We start from the raw sequence: 25,505 nt of genomic DNA, 5'->3' as shown, positions 1-25,505 counted from the left end.
CCACTGCTCGGGCCCACCCCCCTCTCTCTCCTCATTGACTCACTGACTTTGATTGACAGCAGCGGGTGCCAATGGCGCCCACTGCTGTCTCAGCCAATGAGGAGGGCGAGTCCCAGACAGCCGAGGCTCTCATGCAGCATTGCTGCATTGAGATGGGGCTCAGATAAGTATTAGGGTGGATGAGGGGGCCTCACCAGTAGATTCTATGTAATTGTTCAGACTGCAGGTTTGCTGTGCTTTGAAAAGTCCTGCATGCTGCATCTTTGGTGTAGTTTTTCAATAGTACACTAAAAGGCAACCTCCAGTGTAAGTCAATGAGAATACATAAAAAGTGCATCAATGTGGAAGGGTCCTAAGCTGCACAAAAGCCCATCAGTGTGAAAGGGCCCATATTGTAGCCAGGCAATCCAAGGGGCTGGATTCAATGTGATGACTGTGACTGGTCATCACAGGGATCACATGGTACTGTTTACATTGTTGATCCCTCCCCTTTTCCTTACAACAGGGGAAGAAGAAAGATCATGTAGTTATCAATGGGGGAGAATGAATGGTCATTCACTCTGTTTCTGTGACATAGGAAACAACTTTATTAACCCTTTCATTTCCCCTCCTCTCCTACACATAATATCTTCATGCTGTCTCGTGTGACCTGTTTATTAACCCTTTTACCTCCCCTTATCCTGCCCAGCTAAACATTAAGCCTTCATCTCCATGATGCCACTGTACGTGATGAGTACATTAACCCCTTCACTTCCTTCTTCCTGTACATTATTGTATCTAGTGCACCCTTACCCCTAGTGCACCCTTACTAACCCCTCAATACCAACATGTTTCTTCATTTCCCAAAAATTGTGTCTAAAAATGAGATCACCTTGGGGTGTCTATTTTTCCAAATAAGGGTTTTTTTTCTTTTTTTTTTTTTTTTACTGTCCTGCCATTTTTATTTTAACACAAAGCAAGGGAAACAATTTTTTTATTCAAAATATTTGGTCTGTTTTCCTTTTTATAGTAAAAAATACAAATCCCATTGATTAGTAAATACTACTAAAAGTTTAGATCTGTTTTAAATCTGTTTAAAAAAATTATATAAAACTCATTTGGATACAGTGCTGCATATTAGAGTAATTGTCAGTCAAACTATTACAGCGCTGAAAACAAAAAAGATCAGGTAATGATGGGGTATTAGAGGCTGGTACTCAAGTGGTTAATAAGTCTTAGCCAAAGTCCAACTTTCATTTGTTACATAACTGGTAAGGTTAAAAAAAAAGACACCAATCCATCCAGTTAAACCTGTAGTGTGTGTGTGTTTGTGTATGCTAATAGTACATTGTATATCCCTGTATGTTGTGATTGTTAAGGTGCCCATCTAACCATTTTTTAAAACCATCAACACTTCCTGCTGATACCGCTGCTTGTGGAAGAGAATTCCACATCCTTACCACTCTGACAGTAAAGAACCTTTTAAGGTGAAACCACTTCTCTTCCAATTTCAGTGAATGGCCGCGTGTCTTTTTAAATTTCCTTTCACTGAAAAGTTTTTTTCCCTGTGCTAGAGTCACCAGTACAGTATTTGAACATCGCTATCATATCCCCTCTCAAACTTCTCTCTAAGGAGAATAAGATCAATGTTTGTAGTCTTTCCCCATAGCTGAGATCCTCCAGTCCCTTTATTAGCTTTGTTGTCCTTCTCTGGACTCTCTCCAGTTCCAGCAAATCCTTCCTGAGGACTGGTGCCCAGAACTGGGCGGCATACTCTAGGTGCGGCCGGACCAGAGTGTTGTAGAGTGGGAGTTAGAGTGGGTGTTCATCAAATCTATTTAAGTCTGCTGGTGCATCCAATACTACTCTCTCCCCAGATTGACAATGCTGCTGTCCAAAGGTGTCTCCATTGCCTCCAGAATGGAGACACCCTAAGCCCCCTTTCACACGGTCGGACCGTTCAGGTCCGCCTGTCAGTTTTGACAGCAGACCTGAACAGGTGCTCCATGTTAGCCTATGGAGCGACGGATGTCAGCGGAGACATGTCTGCTGACATCCGACCCGGTCCGATCCGCTAAAAGCAGACGGATGGCCCTACGCTTCGTCGCTGGTGGATCGGATTGCGTGAGATCTGTTGAAAACGGACATGCTGTCCGTTTTCGTCCGTTCTCTCCATAGGCAGCAGCGGCACCTGACAAGCCCCTCCCCTCTCAGTAAGCAGAGAGGGACCTGTCATCCGCCGACTCAGTGGAGATCAATGGAGAGATCTCCCGCTGAGCCAGCGGACCGAAGCGGAGTCCGCCTCCTGTGAAAGGGGCCTTAAAGAGGAAATGTGTTGCTTGCTGGATCACCTAATAAAAAAAAAGGGAAAAAAAGGAAAAAAAAAAAAAGAATAAAATGCACCCACCACATTTAAGGATTGATAAGCTGTAATATATTACCTTTTGTTTTTGGATTTAATATAACTTTATTTAGGGATAACTAGGGTCAGTTATGGGTTTTATAGGTAAGAATTTAATTTTAAAATTCCCCTTTTCTTTTGCTTTTCAAGGTTTGCTACAGTTGAAGCTACACAGAAGACTATGAAAACGTCCATCAGCTGTAATGAATTACAATGTAATGTCATGAAACGTATGGTAGTCTTTACCAAGTAACTATAGACCTATTAGTTTAACTACTATAGTCGGGAAGATACTGGAGAGTTTAATAAAAGACCACATAGATGAGTTCTTGCTGAAAAAAAATATTTTAAGCAACAGACAGCATGGATTCATGAAAGACAGAAGTCAAACAAATCGGATTTCTTTATATGAAGAGGTAAGTAAAATCTTGGACAGAGGGGTGGCTGTGGACGTGGTATACTTGGATTTTGCAAAAGCGTTTGGCACAGTTCCCCACACATGGCTAATGTGTAAGGTAAAGTCTACAGGCTTGGAAAGATCAGTTTGTAATTGGATAGAAAACTGGCTAAAAGACAGAATTCAGAGAGTAGTGGTTAAAGTGGGGTTCCCATTAAAAAAAAAAAAAAAAAAAAATTAAAAGTCAGCAGCTACAAATACTGCAGCTGCTGACTTTTAATTGGACACTTACCTGTCCCAGGGTCCAGCGATGCGGGGGATCAAAGCCCAGCTTGTCCCCCCCCTCCGCTCGGCGGCGCCGGCATTCTGACTGTGGGCGCCCGGCTGTGGCTTCACAGCCGGGCACCCACTGTGCATCACTGGCCCCGCAATCATCTGGGACCGGTCATGTGTCCCAGATGATTGACAAGAGGGAGGGTGGAGAGGCGATCTCCCTTCCTGCACCGGGAGAAGTGACGTCAGGAGCCCAGGCACCGAAGCAGGCAGACTACAAGTGACAGGCATTTAGAGGTGAGTAAAAAAATTTTTTTTTCCAAATTTTTTTTTTTAATTTTTTTTAAACACATTACTAATTTTTTTTTTTTTTTTTTGGGTTGGAACTCCACTTTAATGATTCTTACTCTGCATGGTCTAAGGTCATCAGTGGTGTACCCCAAGGTTCAGTATTGGGACCCATACTTTTTAATATCTTTATAAATGATATAGGGTCTGGGATTAAAAAGTACCATTTCAGTCTTTGCAGATGACACTAAGCTATGCAGTGGAATAACGTCCTTACAGGATGTCTCTAATTTACAAGCCGACCTCAATGCAATGTTTAATTGGGCAACTAAGTGGCAAATGAGGTTTAATGTTGATAAGGCTCTGTTTCCACTACTGCGAGTTGTTGTGCGACTTGACATATGTGAAGTCGCATGACAAGTCAAAATCCATGCATTTCCCCGTTCTAATTGGTGCGACTCAAGTTGCAGCGACTCCAAATAAGGTTTTTGTACTACTTTGTTCCGACTTTGGTGCAACTTGTTCTTCCATGGTTCTCACCAGCTGCATGACATTGCATCTTTGGGGTCACAATAGTGGAGTTATGCACTTGGGGCTAAGAATATTCATGCATCATACATACTAGGGGGGGTACAACTGGGGGAATCCGTAGTGGAGAAGGATCTGGGGGTTTTGGTAGATCATAAGCTCAATAATAGCATGCAATGTCAAGCTGCAGTTTCCAAAGGGAGCAAAGTCATTTCTTGTATTAAGAGAAGTATGGACTCCAGAGAGAGAGATATCATTTTGCCCCTGTACAAATCATTAGTAAGACCTCATCTGGAATATGCAGTTCAGTTTTGGGCACCAGTTCTCAAAAAGGATAGCGGGGAACTGGAGAAAGTGCAGAGAAGGGCAACCAAACCGATAAGAGGCATGGAGGAGCTCAGCTATGAGGAAAGATTAGAGGAACTGAATTTATTCTCTCTTGAGAAGAGGAGATTAAGGGGGGATATGATCACCATGTATAAATATATAAGGGGTCTATATAGTGAACTTGGTGTTGAGTTATTCACTTTAAGGTCATCACAGAGGACAAGGGGGCACTCTTTACGTCTAGAGTAAAAGAGATTTCATCTCCAAATACGAAAAGGTTTCTTCACAGTAATGCCCCGTACACACGGTCGGATTTTCCGATGGAAAATGTCCGATCGGAGCGTGTTGTCGGAAATTCCGACCGTGTGTGGGCTCCATCGGACATTTTCCATCGGATTTTCCGACACACAAAGTTGGAGAGCAGGAGATAAAATTTTCCGACAACAAAATCCGTTGTCGGAAATTCCGATCGTGTGTACACAAATCCGATGGACAAAGTGCCACGCATGCTCAGAATAAATAAAGAGATGAAAGCTATTGGCCACTGCCCCGTTTATAGTCCCGACGTACGTGTTTTACGTCACCGCGTTTAGAACGATCGGATTTTCCGACAACTTTGTGCGACCGTGTGTAGACAAAACAAGTTTGAGCCAACATCCGTCAGAAAAAATCCTAGGATTTTGTTGTCGGAATGTCCGAACAAAGTCCGACCGTGTGTACGCCCTATTAGAGCTGTGAAAATGTGGAATAGACTCCCTCCAGAGGTGGTTCTGGCAAGCTCAGTAGATAGATTGCTTTAAAAAAGGCCTGGATTCTTTCCTAAATGTACATAATATAACTGGGTACTAACATTTATAGGTAAAGTTGATCCAGGGGAAATCCAATTGCCTCTCGGGGGATCAGGATGGAATTTCCCCTGCTGTAGCAAATTGGATCATGCTTCGCTGCGGTTTTTCACCTTCCTCTGGATCAACTGTGGGGAAGGATTGTGTATATGGGATTGTATGATTTTTTTTTTTTTTTTTTGATTGAACTAGATGGACTTGTGTCTTTTTTCAACCTGACTAACTATGTAACTATATGTAAGTAGGGAACTGGCTGTGAAGCCGAAAGGCTTTACTGCCAGTTTCTCTTACCAGGAATGGCGACGGCAGCACCCAACAGCTGATCCGAAAATCGGCTGGGGTGCCGACATTGCGGGAACCCTGGAACAGGTAAGTGTCCTAATATTAAAAGTCATCAGTTACAGCATCTAGCTATCAATAGCTAAAAAAACCATAACGCCCCTAAGCGATCTTAAACGCTCCTAAACCCCTACTACAAAAAAAGCTATTACCAGCGTTTTTTATGAAGCCTTTTTTTAGCTTAAAAAAGTGTTAGTGTGCATAGAGCCTAAAAAGTCTTGCATACTGCATCTTTAGTGTAGTTTTCCAAAAACATTCCAAAAGACACTTTCCATTGTAAGTCAATGGGAATGCATAAAAAGCGCATCAGTGTGTAAGGGTTCTAAGCTTCACAAAAGCCCATCAAAAGTGCATCAGTGTGAAAGGGCCCACACTGTAGACAAGCAATCTAAGGGGCTGGATTCCCTGTGATGACTGTGATTGGTCATCTCAGGGATCACATGGTACTGTTTTTTGTGTTGATTCCTCCCCTTTTCCTTACAACAGGGGAAGGAGAGAGATCATGTAATTATCAATGGGGAGAATCAATGGTCATTCATTCTGTTTCAATTTTATTAACCCTTTTATGTCCCCTCCTCTCCTACACATAAGATCTACATGCTGTCTCGTGTGATCTTTTTATTAACCTTTTATATCCCTTATCCTGCCCATCCGAACATCAATCTCCATGATACACCCTTACTAAGCTCTGTGTTTAACTCCCTCAATACCAGCATGTTTCTTCATTTCCAAAAATGTCTAAAAATGGGGCGTCTATTTTTCCAAAAAAAAGGCCATTTTTTTAACTGTCCTATCATTTCTATTTTTAACTCAAAGGGAAACAAAAATGATCTGGTAATGATGGGGTATTAGAGGCTGGTACTCAAGTGATGAAGGAGTCTTAGCCAAAGTTTAGTTTTCATTTGTTAGTAAAATCCATCTAAATCTGCTGATCCATCTAATAATACACTCTCCTCAGATTGACAATGCTGCTAACCAAAGCTGTCTCCATTGCCTCCAGAATGGAGACACACTAACAGAGGAAATGTGTTGCTTGCTGGATCACCAGGTAAGAATAAGAGAAAAAAGCCTAAACAAATTAATAAAATGCAGCCACAACATTTAAGGATTGATAAGCTGCAAAATATGACCCTTTTGTTTTTGGAGTTAATACAATGTTAATTGGGGATAACTAGGGTCAATTATGGGTTTAATAGGTAAGAATTTCTATAAAAGTCCCCTTTTTGTTTAAGACTTACTAGGTACACCCTGGGGACTTAAATTAAGTCCTATGGGCTCCATAATCAGTTTAAAGTGTTTGTATAGCTAAAACTGTGCCAACATGGGAGCACACCTGTGATACCTGTATGCTGCAATGGATTGGCCCCAAGAAAGGAAAATTATGGTATTTGATACGGTTTTCCAGTTTTGTACTTTTGGATAGTGTAGGAAAGGGTTAAACCTCTGCTGGGTTATTTGTTGCCTGTGCACCACTGAGGAAACTTCCCTTCCCTTTCTCTCCCAGAGATGCAACAGGAAGTTAGAGTAAATCTCCCAAAGTGAGAGAAATTCCCCTTTTAGACAGATGTCTCCATTGAAAGGACATGGCTATGGCTATGGATGGACTGAAAGATTACAATTCACAAACAGAGGGGCATAGAAGGGGAGGACAAGAATATAGTTTTCTGGAGCTGTGAAAGAGAGAATTGTCTCTTTCTGCGAGAGGACTGGGGCAGGGCACACCTCCACCTAGCCGTGTGCAACAAGCAGAGGGCCATCATCCTTGAGTCTGAGACCATGACATAGACTGTTAGAAGCCAGTTACACAGAGAGCAGACCCATGCTGGGGATATCGCCAGAGGAGTCCCTGTTTGCCAAGCTTATGGTCCATAATTTGCTATGCGCATAGGAATGCAGGTCTGGTAGGCAGCTGCTGGTTGGCACACCTCTGGACCCCTTTACATTACACAGCGTCTGTGAACAGCAATTTTCAAGTTGCCACAGATTCTCAATTGGATTCTGGACTTTGACTGGGCCATTCTAACACATAGATATGCTTTGATGTAAACCAGGGGTCTGCAAACGCTTTCTGCTTAAGGGTCAGAACCAATGTATGTGAATGCATAAAGGGCCGCATTCACCTGCTAATAAATGAAGATAACATTACACTGCCCCCGCACCTCTGGCCCCCTTTACATTACACAGCCCCCCGCACCTCTGGGCCCCCTTACATTACACAGCCCCACCCCCAGCACAGCCAAAAGCATTCAAAACGCCAAGTTTGACTTTTTAAAATATGGCGCCTTTAAGTCTTCTGTAAACCGAAAGTGATGTCATGACATCGCTTCCGGTTACTAGATCCAAGACCCGATTGCAGCTGATTTCGGCTTTTTTCGGGTCTCCGGCCAGCCAGCGAAAGTGCCGGCTGGTCGCTCGGGCCTCCAGGTGGAATGGGAGAGCCCGGGTGAGCTGCGGAAGGCGGCGGTAGGTGGGGACGTCCCCTCCCATTGTTTGGGATAACAGCCGAGCGGCTTCTTAGTCGCATCGGTTGTTATCCCAAGAGAGCCAACTGCCGGCTCTTAGACCCCTTACACACTGGGGAGGTGCGGGCGTCAGCGGTAAAGCGCAGCTAGTTTTAGCGGCGCTTTACCGCTGTTATAGTGACACTATTCAGCCGATAGCGGGGTGCTTTTAACCTCCGCTGCCGAGGAAAGGGTTAATAGTGTCCGTGTTGCGGCGCTGCCGAAGCGCTTTGCAGGTGGTTCGGCAGTGCTGCCCATTCCTTTCAATGGGCAGGGGAGGTGGAGGAGCGGTGTGATACACCACTCCCGTACCGCCCCAAAGATGCTGCTTGCAGAACTTTTTTTCCCATCCTACAAGCACACCGCTCCAGTGTGAAAGCACTAGGACTTTCACACTGGGGTGGCCTAAGAGCCACTTTTCAGGTGCTATTTTTAGCGCTAAAATGCCTGAAAAGCGCCTCAGTGTGAAAGGGGTCTAAAAAACTACATCACCCCAATACAGGTCGGCGTTAAGGGGTTAAAATGTCCGTGGGCCAGGTGCACATGAATTCATCACGTGCACTGACAGGCCGGACATTTAGTGGTGGCCCGCGGGCCATAGGTTGCCGCCCCGGCTCTAAACCATTCCATTGTAGCTCTGGCTGTATTTTTAGGGTCATTGTCCTGCTGGAAGGTGAACCTCCGCCCCAGTCTCAAGTCTTTTGCAGACTCTATCAGGTTTTCTTCTAAGATTGCTCTGTATTTGGCTCCATCCATCCTCCCATCAACTCTGACCAGCTTCTCTGCCCCTGCTGAAGAAAAGCATCCCCACAACATGATGCTGTCATCACCATGTTTCATGGTGGTGTGTTCAGGGTGATGTGCAGTGTTTTCTGCCACACTTATGCCCCGTACACACGGTCGGACATTGATCGGACATTCCGACAACAAAATCCTAGGATTTTTTCCGACGGATGTTGGCTCAAACTTGTCTTGCATACACACGGTCACACAAAGTTCATTCTGAACGCAGTGACGTAAAACACGTACGTCGGGACTATAAACGGGGCAGTGGCCAATAGCTTTCATCTCTTTATTTATTCTGAGCATGCGTGGCACTTTGTGCGTCGGATTTGTGTACACACGATCGGAAATTCCGACAACGGATTTTGTTGTCGGAAAATTTTATAGCCTGCTCTCAAACTTTGTGTGTCGGAAAATCCGATGGAAAATGTGTGATGGAGCCTACACACGGTAGGAATTTCCGACAACAAGGTCCTATCACACATTTTGTGTCAGAAAATCCGACCGTGTGTACGGAGCAATAGCGTTTTGCTTTTAGGCCAAAAAGTTCAATTTTGGTCTCATCTGACCAGATCACCTTCTTGCACATGTTTGCGGTGTCCCCCACATGGCTTCTCGCAAACTGCAAACAGGACTTCTTATGGCTTTCTTTCAAACATGGCTTTCTTCTTGCCACTCTTCCATAAAGGCCAGATTTGTGGAGTGCACAACTAATAGTTGTCCTGCAGACAGATTCTCCCACCTGAGCTGTGGATCTCTGCAGCTCCTCCAGAGTTACCATGGGCCCCTTGGCTGCTTCTCTAATTAATGCTCTCCTTGCCCGGTCTGTCAGTTTAGGTGGACGGCCATGTCTTGGTAGGTTTGCAGTTGTGCCATACTCTTTCCATTTTGGATTGAACAGTGCTCCGTGAGATGTTCAAAGCTTGGGATATTTTTTAAAACCTAACCCTGCTTTAAGCTTCTCCACAACTTTATCCCTGACCTGTCTGGTGTGTTCTTTGGCCTTCATGATGCTGTTTGGTCAGTAAGATTCTCTAACAAACCTCTGAGGGCTTCACAGATCAACTGTATTTATACTGGGTTAAATTACACACAGATGGACTCTATTGACTAATTAGGTGACTTCTGAAGGCAATTGGTTCCACTAGATTTTAGTTAGGGGTATCAGGGTAAGGGGGCTGAATACAAATGCATGCCACACTTTTCAGATATTTGTAAAAAATAAAAAAAGTAATACTTTAAAAAAAAAAAAAAAAAAAAAAAACATTTATCATTTTTCTTCCACTTCACAAACAATTATGTGCCACTTTGTGTTGGTCTATCACATAAAATCCCAATAAAATACATTTACGTTTTTGGTTAGAACAGGAAAAATGTTGGAAAATTTCAAGGGGTATGAATACTTTTTCAAGGCACTTTAGTTGTCTGCAGCTAAGCTCTACCCAGTCAGGTTTTTTTTTTCAGAAAGGATTGAACTGTTTGCAGAGTCGTGGCACAAGAACAGAGAACCAAATATATCCAGCGGCTCCTCCAGGGGTAATAAATGCCCGTATTTTTTCAGAAAAAAAATGTACATTTATTATTTTTTCTGGCAGGAGCATGGAAAGCATTGTACCTGTGATCAGTGGATCGGGGGTGTAAGGTCAGGCTTCAAGAGACACGCGTGGGAGCTTTCTGCCCATACCTCCATACGGGCCATCTGTGTGAAAGCTGCAGGGCTTGTGAATAAACTATGAAAGTGCTCATCAGCACCCTGGCAGTTAATTCAGTACTACAAGCCATCAGCCATGGTGAATGGTGGTACTTGTAGTTCATTCATTCACAGGAAACCGTGACTGAATGACACAGCTGTGTGAGCTGAGCCCTGCATAGCTGTGCTCTTTTCAAATATTGACAGTGGGTGCGGGGAGAAGATCCACCACCCACTCTCACACTGAGGGGGGAGCGGGGGGACTGGTGGCAGGAGCTGGAACATCCAGGGTTAAAAAGGAAGTTTGCACTGCTCTGGTATGAAATATACTGCTGTACCTGTAAAGTTGTCCTGAAGAGTTTCCCCCTATTTGCAAAACATCCACTTGGGAGTTGGTTCTTCTTCAGCCATTTTCCTGCCCCCTCAATATATTTCTTATCCACGGAGATAAAACGAGAAGCTGCATGAAAAGACTTCATGACAAATGCTGTCAGCCTGAGAAAATAGAAAAAGAGAAGATACTTGAATAAGGTCACCCTGTGCAAATGATTTACTATTATCGTGCCAAACTTTACATGATGGAACTTCATGACCTTACCAGGCACTGCCATCTTCATCACTCTTCCCAAATGCACTGAATGAAAAATCTTCTCTAAGAAAGTCCAGCTGTCTCTTATAACCTAGTAGGAGAAGAGCATCAAACTCAAATGAAACAGCAAGCTGGACTGAATAGCTGACTTTTTAAAATTGTCACTAATGTATTCTCCACTCTATGCAATATTAATAAAAATGGTGCCAGGACTTTCAGATAAGGATCACAATCAGGAAGTGAGTGTGCCCCAAAAACAGTTGTTTGAGGTGTCTATGGTAGAACAAAACACATTCACATAAAACACAAAGGACTACTTGTAGGTCCCTAGGCAGGACTACTTTTGTGTAAAAAAAAGGCATTTGTTTTTTTGCCCAGGGATTGGATATCCACCAAGAGACTTGCAAATAGTAGAGCTCAGGAGGCTCATCACTATAGGAGCCTATATCAGACAGACCTGGTGCATAGACCTGTCAAAGGGGCTGGGTACCATATATTTCAGTTTTATAAGATGAGGTGATCTTACATAATCCTGGTCATATTATCAAAATGTACATTGACAGGTGGATCAGTTGCTTTTGTTGCTGGTAGCCATTGATGCTGAGATTAAGTTTTAGGTCTCAGGTGAGGGACTGGTTATTGTTGGAACCCGACTGATGTAGGGGGGATACAGAGCACTTGACTCTCTGTATAAAACATAATGTACTGTTGTTTTCTTTAGTAATAGTTATTTTTTAACCACCTGCTTATTGGGCACTTTTACCCCCTTCCTGCCCAGGCCAATTTTCAGCTTTTAGCGCTGTCGCACTTTGAATGACAATTGCGTGGTCATGCAACACTGTACACAAATGAAATGTGTATCATTTTTTCACACAAATAGAGATTTCTTTTGGTGGTATTTAATCACCACTGTTTATTTTGTATTTTTTAATAAATAAACAAAGACTGAACATTTGGAGAAAAAAAAAGATGTTTTCATAGTTTGTTATAAAATGTTGGAAACCAGTAATTTTTCTCCTTCACTGATGTGCGCTGATGAGGCTGCACTGATGGGCACTGATGAGGCGGCACTGATGGCACTGTTAGGCGGCAGTGATTAGGTGGCACTAATTGGCAGCACTGGTGGGCACACATTGGCAGCAGTAGTGGGCACTGTTTGGACTGCACTGATAATCAGGACACTGATTGTCCTTTTAGAGAAACCAGTTATCAGCTCTTTTTTGCTCTCCTCATGCTGTCAGCATGAGGAAATGAGTGCTGATAACCGGTTTATATTTACATCCGTGATCAGCTGTGATTGGACACCGCTCATCACATGGTAAAGAGCCACTGATTGGCTCTTTACATCAACCTCAACCTCAACCTGTGATCAGCAGTGTCCTGCTCAAAGCGCTCAGAGAGAAACCCATGCCAATATGTATGTATTTAAAAAATGTTAATACGGATCCCCCCCGGAGCACAGCAGCGGCACTTACCTTGCTGAATGCTGACTGTGTTGTCCTCTCCTCTCCCGCGGTGTCTCTTTCCAGAAGCGATGGAGAGGTCCGCTCTTCATACTTCCTGTTGTCTCTGTCCCGGGCGCAATGGGAAAGAGATAACAGGAAGTGACATCAAACCTCAGATGTCAATCAAACCGCCCGGCCATAGTAATAGTGCCGGGCGGAAGCTACTCAGCGCTTCAGAAAGTGCCCTAAGGCGGGATAAACGCCAGCAAATGAAGCGCTGCGTCTGCAATCTCGTGATTGCATTGACGTGGCGCTTTCCATAGTGCACTGTGTCCGGCGCTGGAACACAGTGCATTATGTTAAAGGACTTTTTTTTTTTCTTAAAGGGGCCACCACTGCTGAGGACACAGCCCCCAATCTCCTTCTCTGCAGCCTCAGCTACAACATAGAATGAATGGACAGGAATAGCTCTGTACAGAGCTTCCTGTCCATTCATAAACTGAAGCATAGTAAATGCAGTTTACTATAGGCCACAGTTATGAATGGACAGAGTCAGTGATCGGTACAGATCACGGACTTTCAATTCAGAAAAAGAAGGGGTCTATAAATTACACATTTACAGGTCCATTTCGCACTCTCTGTCCTGACAAACCCCCAGCAGCAGCCAGCAGGAGAGGGGATGGGGGAACCTGGCAGAGCCCACAAGGGGGTCCAGGAAAGGACCTGGGGGTCCTAGTAGATAATAGGCTCAGCAATGGCATGCATTGCCAAGCTGCTGCTAACAAAGCAAACAGAATATTGGCATGCATTAAAAAGGGGATCAACTCCAGAGATAAAACGATAATTCTCCCACTCTACAAGACTCTGGTCCAGCCGCACCTAGAGTATGCTGGGCACCAGTCCTCAGGAAGGATGTACTGGAAATGGAGCGAGTACAAAAAAGGGCAACAAAGCTAATAAAGGGTCTGGGGGATCTTAGTAATGATGAAAGGTTGCGAGCACTGAACTTATTCTCTCTGGAGAAGAGACGCTTGAGAGGGGATATGATTTCAAAATACAAATACCGTACTGGTGACCCTACAATAGAAATAAAACTTTTTCGCAGAAGAGAGTTTAACAAGACTCGTGGCCACTTATTAAAATTAGAAGAAAAGAGGTTTAACCTTAAACTACGTAGAGGGTTCTTTACTGTAAGAGCGGCAAGGATGTGGAATTCCCTTCCACAGGTGGTGGTCTCAGCGGGGAGCATCGATAGTTTCAAGAAACTATTAGATAATCACCTAAATGACCACAACATACAGGGATATACAATGTAATACTGACACATAATCACACACATAGGTTGGACTTGATGGACGTGTGTATTTTTTCAACCTCACCTACTATGTAACTATGTAACTATGAAAGAGCACACAGGGGCTGAAGCGCACACCTTGCTGGTACTGCTGTACCCGCCCCCATCTCCAGTGACCGCACGCTAGTACTGCTGTACTCCCCCCTATCCTCCAGCCACCCCACACTGGTACTGCTAGACCCCTGTCTGTCCTCCAGCTCCCCATGCTGGTACTGTTGTACCTCCCACCCCCGGTGTCCAGTGACCCCTGCTGGTACACACCCTAAATGGCTGGGGATTCAGATTTCCTTTGTGTGTTCTGCCCCCTCCTCCATCTTGGCACCCTAGGATAGCTGACGCTAGCCCTGCCAGCCAGCATGGTCTGTAGATAGGGTTCCTGTTCTTAGGAGAGGTGGAGTCCTGGTTCCCAGGAAGGATGGGGTCCATAGGTAAGATGGAGTACCCGTTGCCAGGGGAGATGGAGTTCCTGTCCCCAGGCAGGATGGGGTCCTTTTCCCTAGGGCAGATGCCGTTCCTGCCCCCAGGTGAGATGAGGTCCCTGTCCCCAGGTGAGAAGGGGGCCTTGTCCCCATGGGCAATGGGGTCCCTGTTCCCAGGTGCGAAGGGGGTCGCTGTCCCCAGGGGAGATGGGGTTCCTGTCCCCAAGTGAGAAGGGGTCCCTGTCCCCAGGTAAGAAGGGGTCCCTGCACATGGGAGATTGGGTCCTTGTACTTAGGGGAGATGGGGTCCTTGTCCTTAGGGGAGATGGGGTCCTTGTCCTTAGGGGAGATGGGGTCCCTGTCTCCAGGGGTGATGGGATCCCTGTCTCCTGGGGAGATGGGATCGCTGTCCCCAGGTGAGAAGGGGGTTCCTGTCCCCATGGGAAATGGGGTCCCTGTCCTTATGGGAGATGGGGTCCCTGTCCACAGGGGTGATGGGGTCCCTGTCCACAGGGGTGATGGGTCGCTGTCTCAGGGGTGATGGGGTCCCTATCACCAGGGGGTGGTGGGCTCCTGTCCTTAGGGAAGATGGGATCCCTGTCCCCAGGTGAGAACGGGTCCCTGTCCCCATGGGCCATGGGGTCCTTGTTCTTAGGGGAGATGGGGTCCTTGTCCATAGGGGAGAGGATGTCCCAGTCCGAAGGGGAGATGAAGGGGGGTATGCGATGGTGTGTAGGGGATAGGGTCATCTCACTCACCATGACCAAGCTGCAGGCCGGGCACTCATCTATGGTGGCCTGGGCTCCCTCCAGCGTGCTGGACAGGTGATCAGTGTATCTACCAGAAAGACCTGTCTGTCATCATCTGTGTATGACGGGGGAGGCTGGCAGACAAGCCTGCGGTGTCCTCCAGGGAGCTGGCTCTCACAGGGCTGCACTGCATCTGTGTGCTTAAAGTTTGTTTGCCTGGGAGAAACATGCAGTGGGGGCCGGACTCAGGGGGCGGGACAGACACCGGACTGAGCGGCGCTGCATGGAGCAGGAGAGGGGGACGGTGACCCAGGGGAGCCGGCCGAGGACATAGGTCATGCGGGGAATGCACAACTAAAGAGCAGCTAGTGCGGTACTCGAGCATGGAGCTCTGCTAGTCATCCCCCACCTCCAGCCACCCGTGCGCTATCTATTAGTGTACCAATACCTGCTAGTCCATCTAACACTCCCCCAAGACTGACAATGCTGCCATCCAGAGGTGCTCTTGTGCTCCTTTATCCAGAGTGGAGGCACTTTCATACAAGAGATGTGTTACTGGCCAGATCACTAGGTGAAAACAGGGGGGGGGGTGTCACTTTGGGTGGGGGGTGCTTGTGAAACCCAGCTTACGTTGGAGAGCTCTGGAAACTCGTTTTCCAGCTCCCCCCGCAACTCCTATTTGTAAGTTACCTTGTGTCTATTAGGGGCACAGGGTGACCGAGAATCCCAGTCTGAACTGCACTAATCAGACTGACCGTACAAACCACACCAGACTCAGCATTTCATGTTACCCCTATTATCCATGGTCTTATATGTGTGGTTTGTGTTCAAAGAATGAAGGACCTTTTTCACTTGGGACAGTAATATTTCTAAACAATATCCCTCAAGAAATATGTGAAGATAAATTAATTCCACCTTTCCAACTGCTGGAATATTGTATGAACTTGGTCTCAAACTGTTGTAGACTTTTTACTAGATCGTTTGAGGTGCGTCTGTATCCCATTGTTCTATTGTTTGTCTGCCTTGGGAGCAACCTATTATGGGATGTATATACTTATGTGGATTGGCTTACATGTTAATGAAACCCCTGTCCGTTATTAGATGCTGGGGGGGGGGTTCTCCTGCAGCCACTCCTAAAGGCTGTCTGTGTGTCTCTTGTTACTGAATGTAGTTTATCCCACCCTGCGTCATTATGTAAAGGAGGGGGGAACTCCTCCAACAGCCCTCTCTGCTGATGAGACGGTCTACTGTAGAAAAGTTGATTATACCTGTGTGTCTCTAGTTACTGGAGGAGGTAAAAGTTTACCACGCCCTGTGTCATTATGCAAAGGGGGATTATCCTCTGAGTGTATATCTCTTTGTACCTGTGTGTAAATAAACAGTCTTATGTTTTCCACCCTACACTGATGCTTCGACAAGTGACTGGGTGGGCTAAGGGACCTTGGATCGTGCTGGTACCAGTAGTGTATTTAGGTTTTGTGCTGCCCTAGGCCTGGCTAAACTCTTACATCCCCTAATTTAAATATGACCTATCCCTTCCTGTCAAGGCCACACCCCTTGCTGTTTAAGACCCGCCCTGAAACCTTCGAGTGGGGACACTAGTTCTGAGGTCCTGGGGGGGGGGCAATGGATTCCCTTAATTTGCATAGATTTCCTCTCACTTCCTGTTTAGCTATGGGGCAGGAAGTGAAGGGAAATCTCTGCAATGGGACAGGGATGGTAAAAAATAAACTGACAGGGGCTTTAACCCTCCCTTATTCTATCCAAAATGAAAAAAAAAGTGTTGCCTATAGTTCCACTTTAAGTACAAATTTCCAATGGTGCAGCAAAAAACATACAGCGCAGTGAGGAAGGTTTGTGGTCCAGGATGATAGGACAGTCAAAATTAGAAGCAGAGGCGCCCCCCCCCCACAGTTGCGGAATGCCGGCTGCCCGCATAGAGGAAGCAGTGCGGCCGCTTTATGGGGACACTAGACTAATTTGCCTCTCAGCCCAGTCCACCCCATAAGACTGGCGCTACACTAACAGTGTAGCGCAAGCCGGCGGGGACTCTTTCTGTGCTGCCCCCCCCTGCAAAGTGCTGCCCTTGGCCTTAGCCTTGTCGGCCTAGGCCAGGATACAGCATTGACTGGTACCGGACAAAGGAAGAATATACGGCAAACAGACTCTTCCTGTGACAGAGGGAAAGCCTAAGAAAAGAAGACAAATGCATCCACTACATTTAATGATTGGTAATATATTACATTTTTTATTTTGAGGTTTAATACTGCTTTAAGAACTGAAGGAAAGGAATCAGCCATAATTCTCTGCAACAAAGGATATAGACTGAACTTACATTTCTTACAGGCAGCATTGTTGGTGAGCATGGACTTATTGTCATCTACAGCCTAATCATTTCATTGTGTTTGTACATTTCATACATTGATTATACATATTTTGTATTTGTTCTTCCCAATAGTTTCACCCATCCTGTTTTGTTAATAAAGCTTCTAGATTATATTCAGTCTGGCTTATTACAGAATAGGAGAGTTTAGCTACATGTTGAGTTACACACAGGGAAAGATCATATCATTACATGCCCTACTGACAATGTTCTTTTTTTTCTACTATCTGAATGGCTAATTATCTCTTACTCACCGTGTTTCATGTAGTCATCTGCCAGCTTCTTGATGTCCTCTGTCATTTGATTTGTACTCTCCAGGTAATCCTTTACATAGATATTGAGAGCAAACTTGGCCATATTCTGCTCCCCACAGCCAGATGGGAGGGATAGAAGCTGGTCAGTTCCCTGAAGTGCAGAACCTATTAGATCTCCTGAGGAACATAGAAAATAAAGGAGTGTATATAATATATTTAGTGCCTTCATTATTGAAAGACAAAAGCAATAACTAAGCCCCTATCTGGAATATGGGTAAATGAAGCACTGAATTTGACTCATCAATGGATCCTGGTTTGAGGAGGTCAAACAAAATCAACATACTGCCGAGGCCACTCTCCAACACAAAACAGGGTGCACCTTAAACCAGAAGACCCAAAGCTTGGAAGCCACTTGTACAAAGCTCAAAGAAAGTGCCAAACCAATGAATTGAACGGCCAGCATGTTGCTGCTGTTTTACTCCTGGGCAATACATCACTTTGTTTCATTTTTCACACAAATTAATTGTGGCGATTCTGCCATTTTGTGTCCTCTCAAATCTAGGCAATATCTGAGCCTTGAAGAAGGGGCATACTTCTTGGCCCCCGAAACATGTTGGCTGTTTTGTATTGTCCCGAGGAACAAACATCAATATTAAACAGTTTTTAAACTCTCAGTTCATGGGCCTTTAGCTTTTTTGGTTTTTGTAAGTCACTAATTTGGGCAGAATTTTGGTTTAATAGTTTAGGAAGAGGGGGAACATATAGGATTTTTTTTAATACAAAAGGTACACCTTTTTTAAATGAAAGTAATCATTTTTAGTCTTGTATATTTAAAAAATAACCCAGGCTTGTTTTTGAGCCACTGCAGTACAGTTATGTATGCAATTTTTGGCTTTGCCAAGTGTCCTAAGTAATCATGCCATTCAGAATTTGTTTCACAAATCATTTATTGGATTTCTTTTTAATTTTTGCAGAATACATAGGAGAACATAATTTCAGCACATAACAGTGCATGGAGGTGTAGTAATTAAAAGATTATTCCAGGACACAATACCAGTACACAGTTCCAGTACAACATGAACGCAAATGCTAATTAGCACAAGTCATGAAAAAACAGACAGGAGCAACTGAAGTTTAGTCAATATTTTTGGTGAGGAGTGCTCGTGTTTCCACTCATGGGCACCTCTACAGAGGCAAAAAGGAGAGAGAGTGCCAAGCAATTCATGGGGAAGGCACTAGGAGAAAGGGGAGAACAAGAGGAAATGGCAAATGTAGAGAAAAAAGTTGAAAAGTGAAAGGAGAAAAGCAGAAACAAACAGGGAATGCTTGCCTGGGATGGGCAGAAGCAGGGAGGCGGTGAGAGTCAAGGGGTGATCCCATGTGAACCAGTGGTCAAGGTGCAAAAGGGTAGCATAAATAGCATCAAACTGAGAGCAAAGTCTGGTCTATATTCAGGTGAGCTATATAGAATATCTGGGGGTCCCAAACCTTCAAAAACATAGCATGGGATTCTTTAAGTAAAGAAGTTAGCTTCCCATGGACCATGGTCCCTATGTAATTCAGAATTTGAAATGAAATCTTTGCAAGATGTTTTACTTGTCAGCAGGGCTTTTTATTCTCAGAGAATAGGTGCATGTACTCCCCTCTTCCGAGTCACCCCTTGTCTCCTCCCCCTACCCACCTCCGAGCAACAATTGAGCCCCCAGTGATATAAGATCCCCCCAACAGCAATAGACCGCTCTAGCAACAATAGACCCTCCAGCACACCTCAGCACCCAATTCAGTATTGGAGGTGCTGGAACTGCATTACTCTGCGTTCCTGCCTGAAAAAAATACCTTGCCTGTCAGCCTTGCCTGCCACCTGAATCCCTGCAGAGCTTTTCCTTTAATCCCAAGTAATAAAAGTACTCCCTTCTGTCCTTATTTTAAAAACAGCCTTTAGGCTCGATTCACACCTATGCATGTTGCTTTTGAGCGTTTTTGGAGGTTTTTTTTTCATGCTTGCCGCGTTTTTGAGCCGCGTTTTTGCCGCGATTTTGCCGCGATTTGCGTTTTGCGTTTTTTTTTTTTTTTTTCATTTTTTTTTACAGTCTTACAAAAAAATTACAAAAAAAAAAAAAAAAAAACGGCAAAAACGCACCAAAAACGCATCAAAAACGCTGCAAAAAAGGTGCACTTGCGTTTTTGATGCTTGTCCATTGAAAACCATTACATGCAAAACGCTGCATTTTGCATGAGAAAAAGTCCCCGACCCTTTCCAAAAACGCGGAGATACAAAAAAGCATTGATGTGAACATGTTCCATAGGAACCCATGTTAAAAAATTCCCGTGCATTTCTGCAAAATGCAAAATGCATCAAAAAACGCGCTAGTGTGAATGGGGCCTCAGAGGCATAGAGCTAGAGGACTGTGGTCCATGGTAAAAATACCCATGTTCCATCTAGTGCTTGCAGTTGCAGAGTCACTAGAATGAACATATTATATTAATTATAATGACATAATAAAATTATAATGACAACTAGGCAAGAGATGGAACACAGTAAGTTAACCATTTAGCAAAAATGTCTTTATCTATAACTCAGTATTAGGCAGCTTTCAGACTGAGGAGTTTTTCAAGAGGTTTTGCAATAAAAAAAAGTGCCTGAAAAGCTCAGGAAAAAGTGTTCACACTGGGGCGGTGGTGCGCTTCAGTTGCAGTGTAAAAACAGCATTTTTGGAGCATGTTTGGGAGTTAAAATAAATCACCCCAAAAATGCTCCTCTCCATTGAAATGAATAGGAACCACATCGAAAAAAAATGCCCCAGCTGAGCATTTATGGTGCAGTTTTTGAGTCACATGCCCTTTAAAAACCACAAAAAATGCTCCATTAACGCATAGGCGTTTTAATGGCAGTTTTGAAGGGAACCAGTTTGAAAGTGCTTTTAGTACTACTTAGTGACAAATGGACTATTGGTACAATTTTCCTACAATGGGAAACACTGCAGTCATTTCAGAGCAATATGCTAGATTCAATAACCATGGTAGCCAATCAGAATTTTTCTTTCTGTGCCCAAAAATCTGTGCTTTTTTCACTGCTTTACTAAATAGGAAAGAATGTCTTCAAAGTTTTCACACTTTTTATAGTAGGCACTGTAACTGTAAGAAAATGTAGTTCATGGTTTTAAGTTCGTGTAGAAGTGGTAGTAGAGTGATTCCTTCAAATTATCCTGTATATGAAATTCATACATATATATGGAACACTCTGAATGCCATCAGTGAGAAGTGTATGAAATATGGCAGTTTGATCGACTTGTCACATTAGTTTATACATACAGTACTCTAAGAATTTGCCTTACCTAAAACTGAAAAGACAGCAGTTGCAGAGTTAGGCACTGCTCCAGGGGGTGCTGTGATGAATATGGTCTCAGAAGAAAGATTAGCTGTGTACACAATGCAAAAACAATCATTAAGCCAATAATTACTTTCATGAAGCTGACACCAGGCAGATGTAAAAGCAATCATTTGCAATAGTACCACAGTACCACTGGCAATAGTCGCTGTATCTGTCTGTGCCATAGCACCAAACTGACCTTATAAAACTGGCAGCATCCTGATAATAGGAGAAAGAAAAGTTGTTATTTTTATCCTTCGTTATCTTAACAATCTTTCAGCAGGTAAAACAGTTGTATAATCTGAAACTCCCTCTGCAGGACACTACAGTATATATTCTACATTGCACCTACATTTTGCTTATTTCATAAATTTCAGGGTGCAGAGTAGAGTGTCTGTGGTGTCCTATGGAGTGCTCTCTGTATAATACTGCAGAGAACGTTCCAAAATAAAAGGAAAGCCCTGTCACATGATTTGACAAATTTGTGTGACAGGTTTCCTCTTCCTAGCACTTTTTTGCAGTTCATTAAAATAAATGGGGCTTTCATTTCTTCGAAGTCCTGAAGATGGTGAAGTGCAAAATACAGTTATAAAGCACATTTAGGGGTCTACTGAGGCAAGTCAACAAGAGAGGGCAACTAAAGGGTCACACTGACGCAGGCCAACAAGATAAGGAGGGCCTTTAGGGTCTTAGTGAGGCAGACCAACAAGGTAAGTCAACCATTAGATGTCTACTGAGGCAGGTCAACAAGATAAGGCAACCATTAGGGTCATACTAAGGCTAGCCAACAAGACAGGTCAACCATTAGGGTTATACTGAGGCAAGCCAACAATATAGAGTAACCATTAAGGGTATATTGAGGCTGACCAACAAGATAGGGCAACCATTAGGGTCATACTGAGGCAAGCCAACAAGACAGGTCAACCATTAGGGTCATGCTGACGCAAGCCAACAATATGGGGTAACCATTAGGATCATACTAAGGCATGCCAACAATACAGGGTAACCATTAGTGGTATACTGAGGCAGACCAACAAGATGGGTCAATAATTAGGGTCATACTGAGGCAGACCAACAAGGTAAGTCAAGGATTAACGGTACACTGAGGTAGACCAATAAGGTAAGTCAAAGATTAAGGGTATACTGAGGCAGGCCAACAAGGCAGGGCAATCATTAAGGTCAAACAGAGGCAAGCCAACAAGATACATCAACCATTGCGGGTATACAGAAGCAGGACAATAGGATAGGGCAACCATTAAAGTTAAATTTAAGGTAAAACATATTTTTTTTCATTTTGAATAAAGGGAGAGTTATAACACCTGTCAGTATTTTTGCTATCTGTGTCCCATTAGTGAGATTTTCCTTTACTTCCTATCCCATAGCCAAAATAGGAAGTGAGAGGAAATCTTGCCAAAGGGAGGGAATCCATGCCTGTCACCAGGGTCACAATGTGACGAATGTCCTTATTGGAAGATTTCCCTTCTCTTAATATTCTGGGGACAATCCCAAAATGTGAGATTTTCTTTTACTTTCCTTTTAGTTACACTTTAAGCATGGACAACCATTAAAAGTAGTAAGGTAGACTAAAAGGAACCAAATGTAGTGCAATATCAATTATGGATATACAATTAGCAACAGGGGTACACAAGAATACTCTAAATGTCTCCACCCACAATGCTGATTGGGTTCTTTTGTTTTTGTAAAAAAGTGGTGTAACTATGTAACTAACTATGTAACTATGTGAAAAAATAGTTTTAAAAAGCCAGCACTATATTCTGTATTCTGCAGAACACATTCTTTTAGAGCCCGCTGTTTCCATGTATTTTCCATAAACAGTATTGTACTGTATATTGTCTCATTATGGATCTGTCCAAGGTGCTGAACACTTTAGCACTTTATTAGCAAGGCCACACAGTATATCCCTATTATTAAAATGTAATACTGTACCTTCACCACATAGAATGGAATTGTGTGATTTCTCCACTGGCACACCCTCTGCCTGCACAATATGAATAAATATCATTAAGTTAATAAAATATGTATCCAGTTTTATGAACACTTCAGCCTATTTTCTAATTTCTGTATAGTTTTACTTCGGTAAAGTGACACGATATCCCTATTCTCCAAAAATAATCCCTACACATCCACTACTTGTAATCTTTTTTTCTTTAAATCATTTCTTACTGATTTTTCTGACTGCTTGTAATGTCATCTGTGATCTCCAAAACCTCGCCTTTTCCCTACTTCTGCAAGTGAGGATGCTTACTTTCCTACATACAGTGAGACAATGGAGAATGAACATCACCCTCCAACAGGAAGTCCTTTTAGGCTTTTTTTTTTCCCTCTACTGTTTTTTAGAAGTTTAAGCTTTCCAGCCGAATGTATCAATTTCCACGGATACGAGACAGACCATTACATGTGATACTAAAGCTAAAAATGTTTTTTACCTTAATGCAAGGATTTTTTTTTTCCGTTTTATATATCTCTGTCCTCTTCCTTCTCTGTGTGAAGGGGAAGAGAGGGGAGAAAAGGTCCAGCGCTCTGCATGGCTGCAGCTTTTCTCCCTCCGCTTCCTCTTCCCCAAGGGACTTGAACAGCAGCAGGAGGCATTGGCTCCTGCTGTTGTCAATCAAAGGCAGCGAGGAAGAAGTGGGGGGCGGAGCTAAGTCTCGCTGTGTGTGTCTATGGAGCCCAGCTCCAAAGACACACAGCTCGGGACCGAGCAGACACCGTGTGCCCCCCTAGCAAGTGAAACACGAAAAAGAGAAGAAGCCAAGATCGCCAGCAGGGGACCAAAAAGGAGGAGGATTGGGCCTGCTCTGTGCAATACTATACTATGCAATACAATACTATTGCACAGAGAAGATGAGCATAACATGTTTGTTATTTCAATTATTAAAAAAAAAAAAAAAAAAAATAGGATTTTTTATTACAGCTTACCTGTAAAATCCTTTTCTTTCGACGGACATCACGGGACACAGAGCCACAGTAATTACTGATGGGTTATAGGGTATCACTAGGTATTGGACACTGGTCACACCCTAATCAGGAAGTTCAACCCCCTATATAACCCCTCCCCTTCCAGGGATACCTCAGTTTTGTAGCAAAGCAGTATAGGTGTATTAGAAGAGGGGCGGGACCTCTGTGTCCCGTGATGTCCGTCGAAAGAAAAGGATTTTACAGGTAAGCTGTAATAAAAAATCCTATTTTCTTTTCTCGGACATCACGGGACACAGAGCCACAGTAATTACTGATGGGATGTCCCAAAGCAATGCCAACTGAGGGGGGGGAATCACAACCAAGTAGGGTGCTATCAGACCTGAGGACCTTGTACCGCTGTCTGCAGCACACTACGCCCAAAGGCGATATCCTCATGCCTTCTCACATCCACCTGATAGAATCTGGTGAATGTATGAACTGAAGACCAGGTTGCGGCCTTGCAGATCTGAGCCATAGAGGCCCGGTGATGCACTGCCCAAGAAGCACCAATAGCCCTTGTGGAATGTGCCTTGATCTGAAACGGGGGAACCTTCCGTTTCAAACCGTAAGCTTGAATAATCAACTGTCGAATCCATTTAGAAATGGTCGCTTTTGACGCTGCCTGTCCTCTATTGGGACCCTCCGGCAGCACGAACAAGACATCCGTCTTGCGAATCTGAGCAGTTGCCTCCAGATAGGTCTTGACTGCTCTTACTACATCCAAAGAATGTAATGACCTTTCTTCCGAAGAACAAGGTTCTGGAAAAAAGGAAGGTAGCACAATGTCTTGGTTTAGATGAAAAATCTGAAACCACCTTCGGTAAAAAAACTAGGATGAGGGCGCAGTACCACTCTATCCTTGTGTATAATCAAGTAAGGCTCTTTACAGGGAAGAGCTGCTATTTCTGATACTCTTCTAGCAGAAGAGATAGCTACCAGGAAAATGAGTTTCCTCGTCAGTAAGACCAAAGGACTCTGACGTATTGGTTCAAAAGGTTGTTTTTGTAACACCGATAGAACCAAGTTCAAGTCCCAGGGGTTTAGGGGCGCCTTAACCGGAGGATTAAGACGCATCACCCCCTGTATAAAGTTTCGGATCAGAGAATGCGAAGCAAGCGGCCGTTGAAACAACACTGATAAGGCCGACACCTGGCCCTTGATGGTACTCAAGGCCAGCTTCATCTCTAATCCTAATTGTAGAAAATCCAGAATTCTACCTATGACATATTTCCTGGGATGCCAACCCCTGGATTCACACCAGGATACATAAGCTTTCCAGACACTATGATAAATCATTCTGGAAGCTGGCTTCCTTGCCTTGATCAAGGTAGATATGACAGGACCTGAAAGCCCACGATTTTTCAGAACGTGGGATTCAATAGCCCACCCGTCAAATCTAGCATTTGTGAGGCAGGCTGGAACACCGGACCTTGAGCTAACAGGTCTGGGTGTATCGGTAGGGTCCACCGGGAACCCACCATCATCCCTGCTATTTCTGCTTATCAGGTTCTTCTGGACCAAACGGGGGCCACCAGAAGTGCCGACTTCCCTTCTTGCCTGAGTCTGCGAAGGAGCCGTGGCAGTAGCAGAATGGGAGGGAATGCATAAATCG

At 44.1% G+C, this 25,505-nt stretch overlaps 1 protein-coding gene across 4 annotated transcripts in view; it reads right to left on the bottom strand.

Moving 5' to 3' along the window:
- The window catches only part of LOC141105859 (alpha-2-macroglobulin-like protein 1), a 236,430-nt gene that overhangs the window by 52,295 nt on the left and 158,630 nt on the right, over window positions 1-25,505 (bottom strand). For all 4 annotated transcript variants that reach the window (XR_012235667.1, XM_073596004.1, XM_073596005.1 and 1 more), the window contains 5 exons: window positions 22,862-22,913; window positions 20,880-20,963; window positions 17,545-17,721; window positions 10,950-11,031; window positions 10,690-10,846 (listed from right to left, as the gene is read on the bottom strand). Coding sequence is in view for 3 of the 4 variants with exons in the window: in XM_073596004.1 (XP_073452105.1) it covers window positions 10,690-10,846; window positions 10,950-11,031; window positions 17,545-17,721; window positions 20,880-20,963; window positions 22,862-22,913 (552 nt within the window). In the remaining variant the exon portion in view is untranslated. The remainder of the gene's footprint in view (window positions 1-10,689; window positions 10,847-10,949; window positions 11,032-17,544; window positions 17,722-20,879; window positions 20,964-22,861; window positions 22,914-25,505) is intronic.

The sequence above is a fragment of the Aquarana catesbeiana genome, linkage group LG08 (genome assembly GCF_042186555.1).
Source record: "Aquarana catesbeiana isolate 2022-GZ linkage group LG08, ASM4218655v1, whole genome shotgun sequence".
NCBI classification, from domain to species: domain Eukaryota; kingdom Metazoa; phylum Chordata; class Amphibia; order Anura; family Ranidae; genus Aquarana; species Aquarana catesbeiana.
The sequence above is the reverse complement of the archived record's forward strand: the minus strand, read 5'-3'. Positions and strand labels throughout refer to the sequence as shown.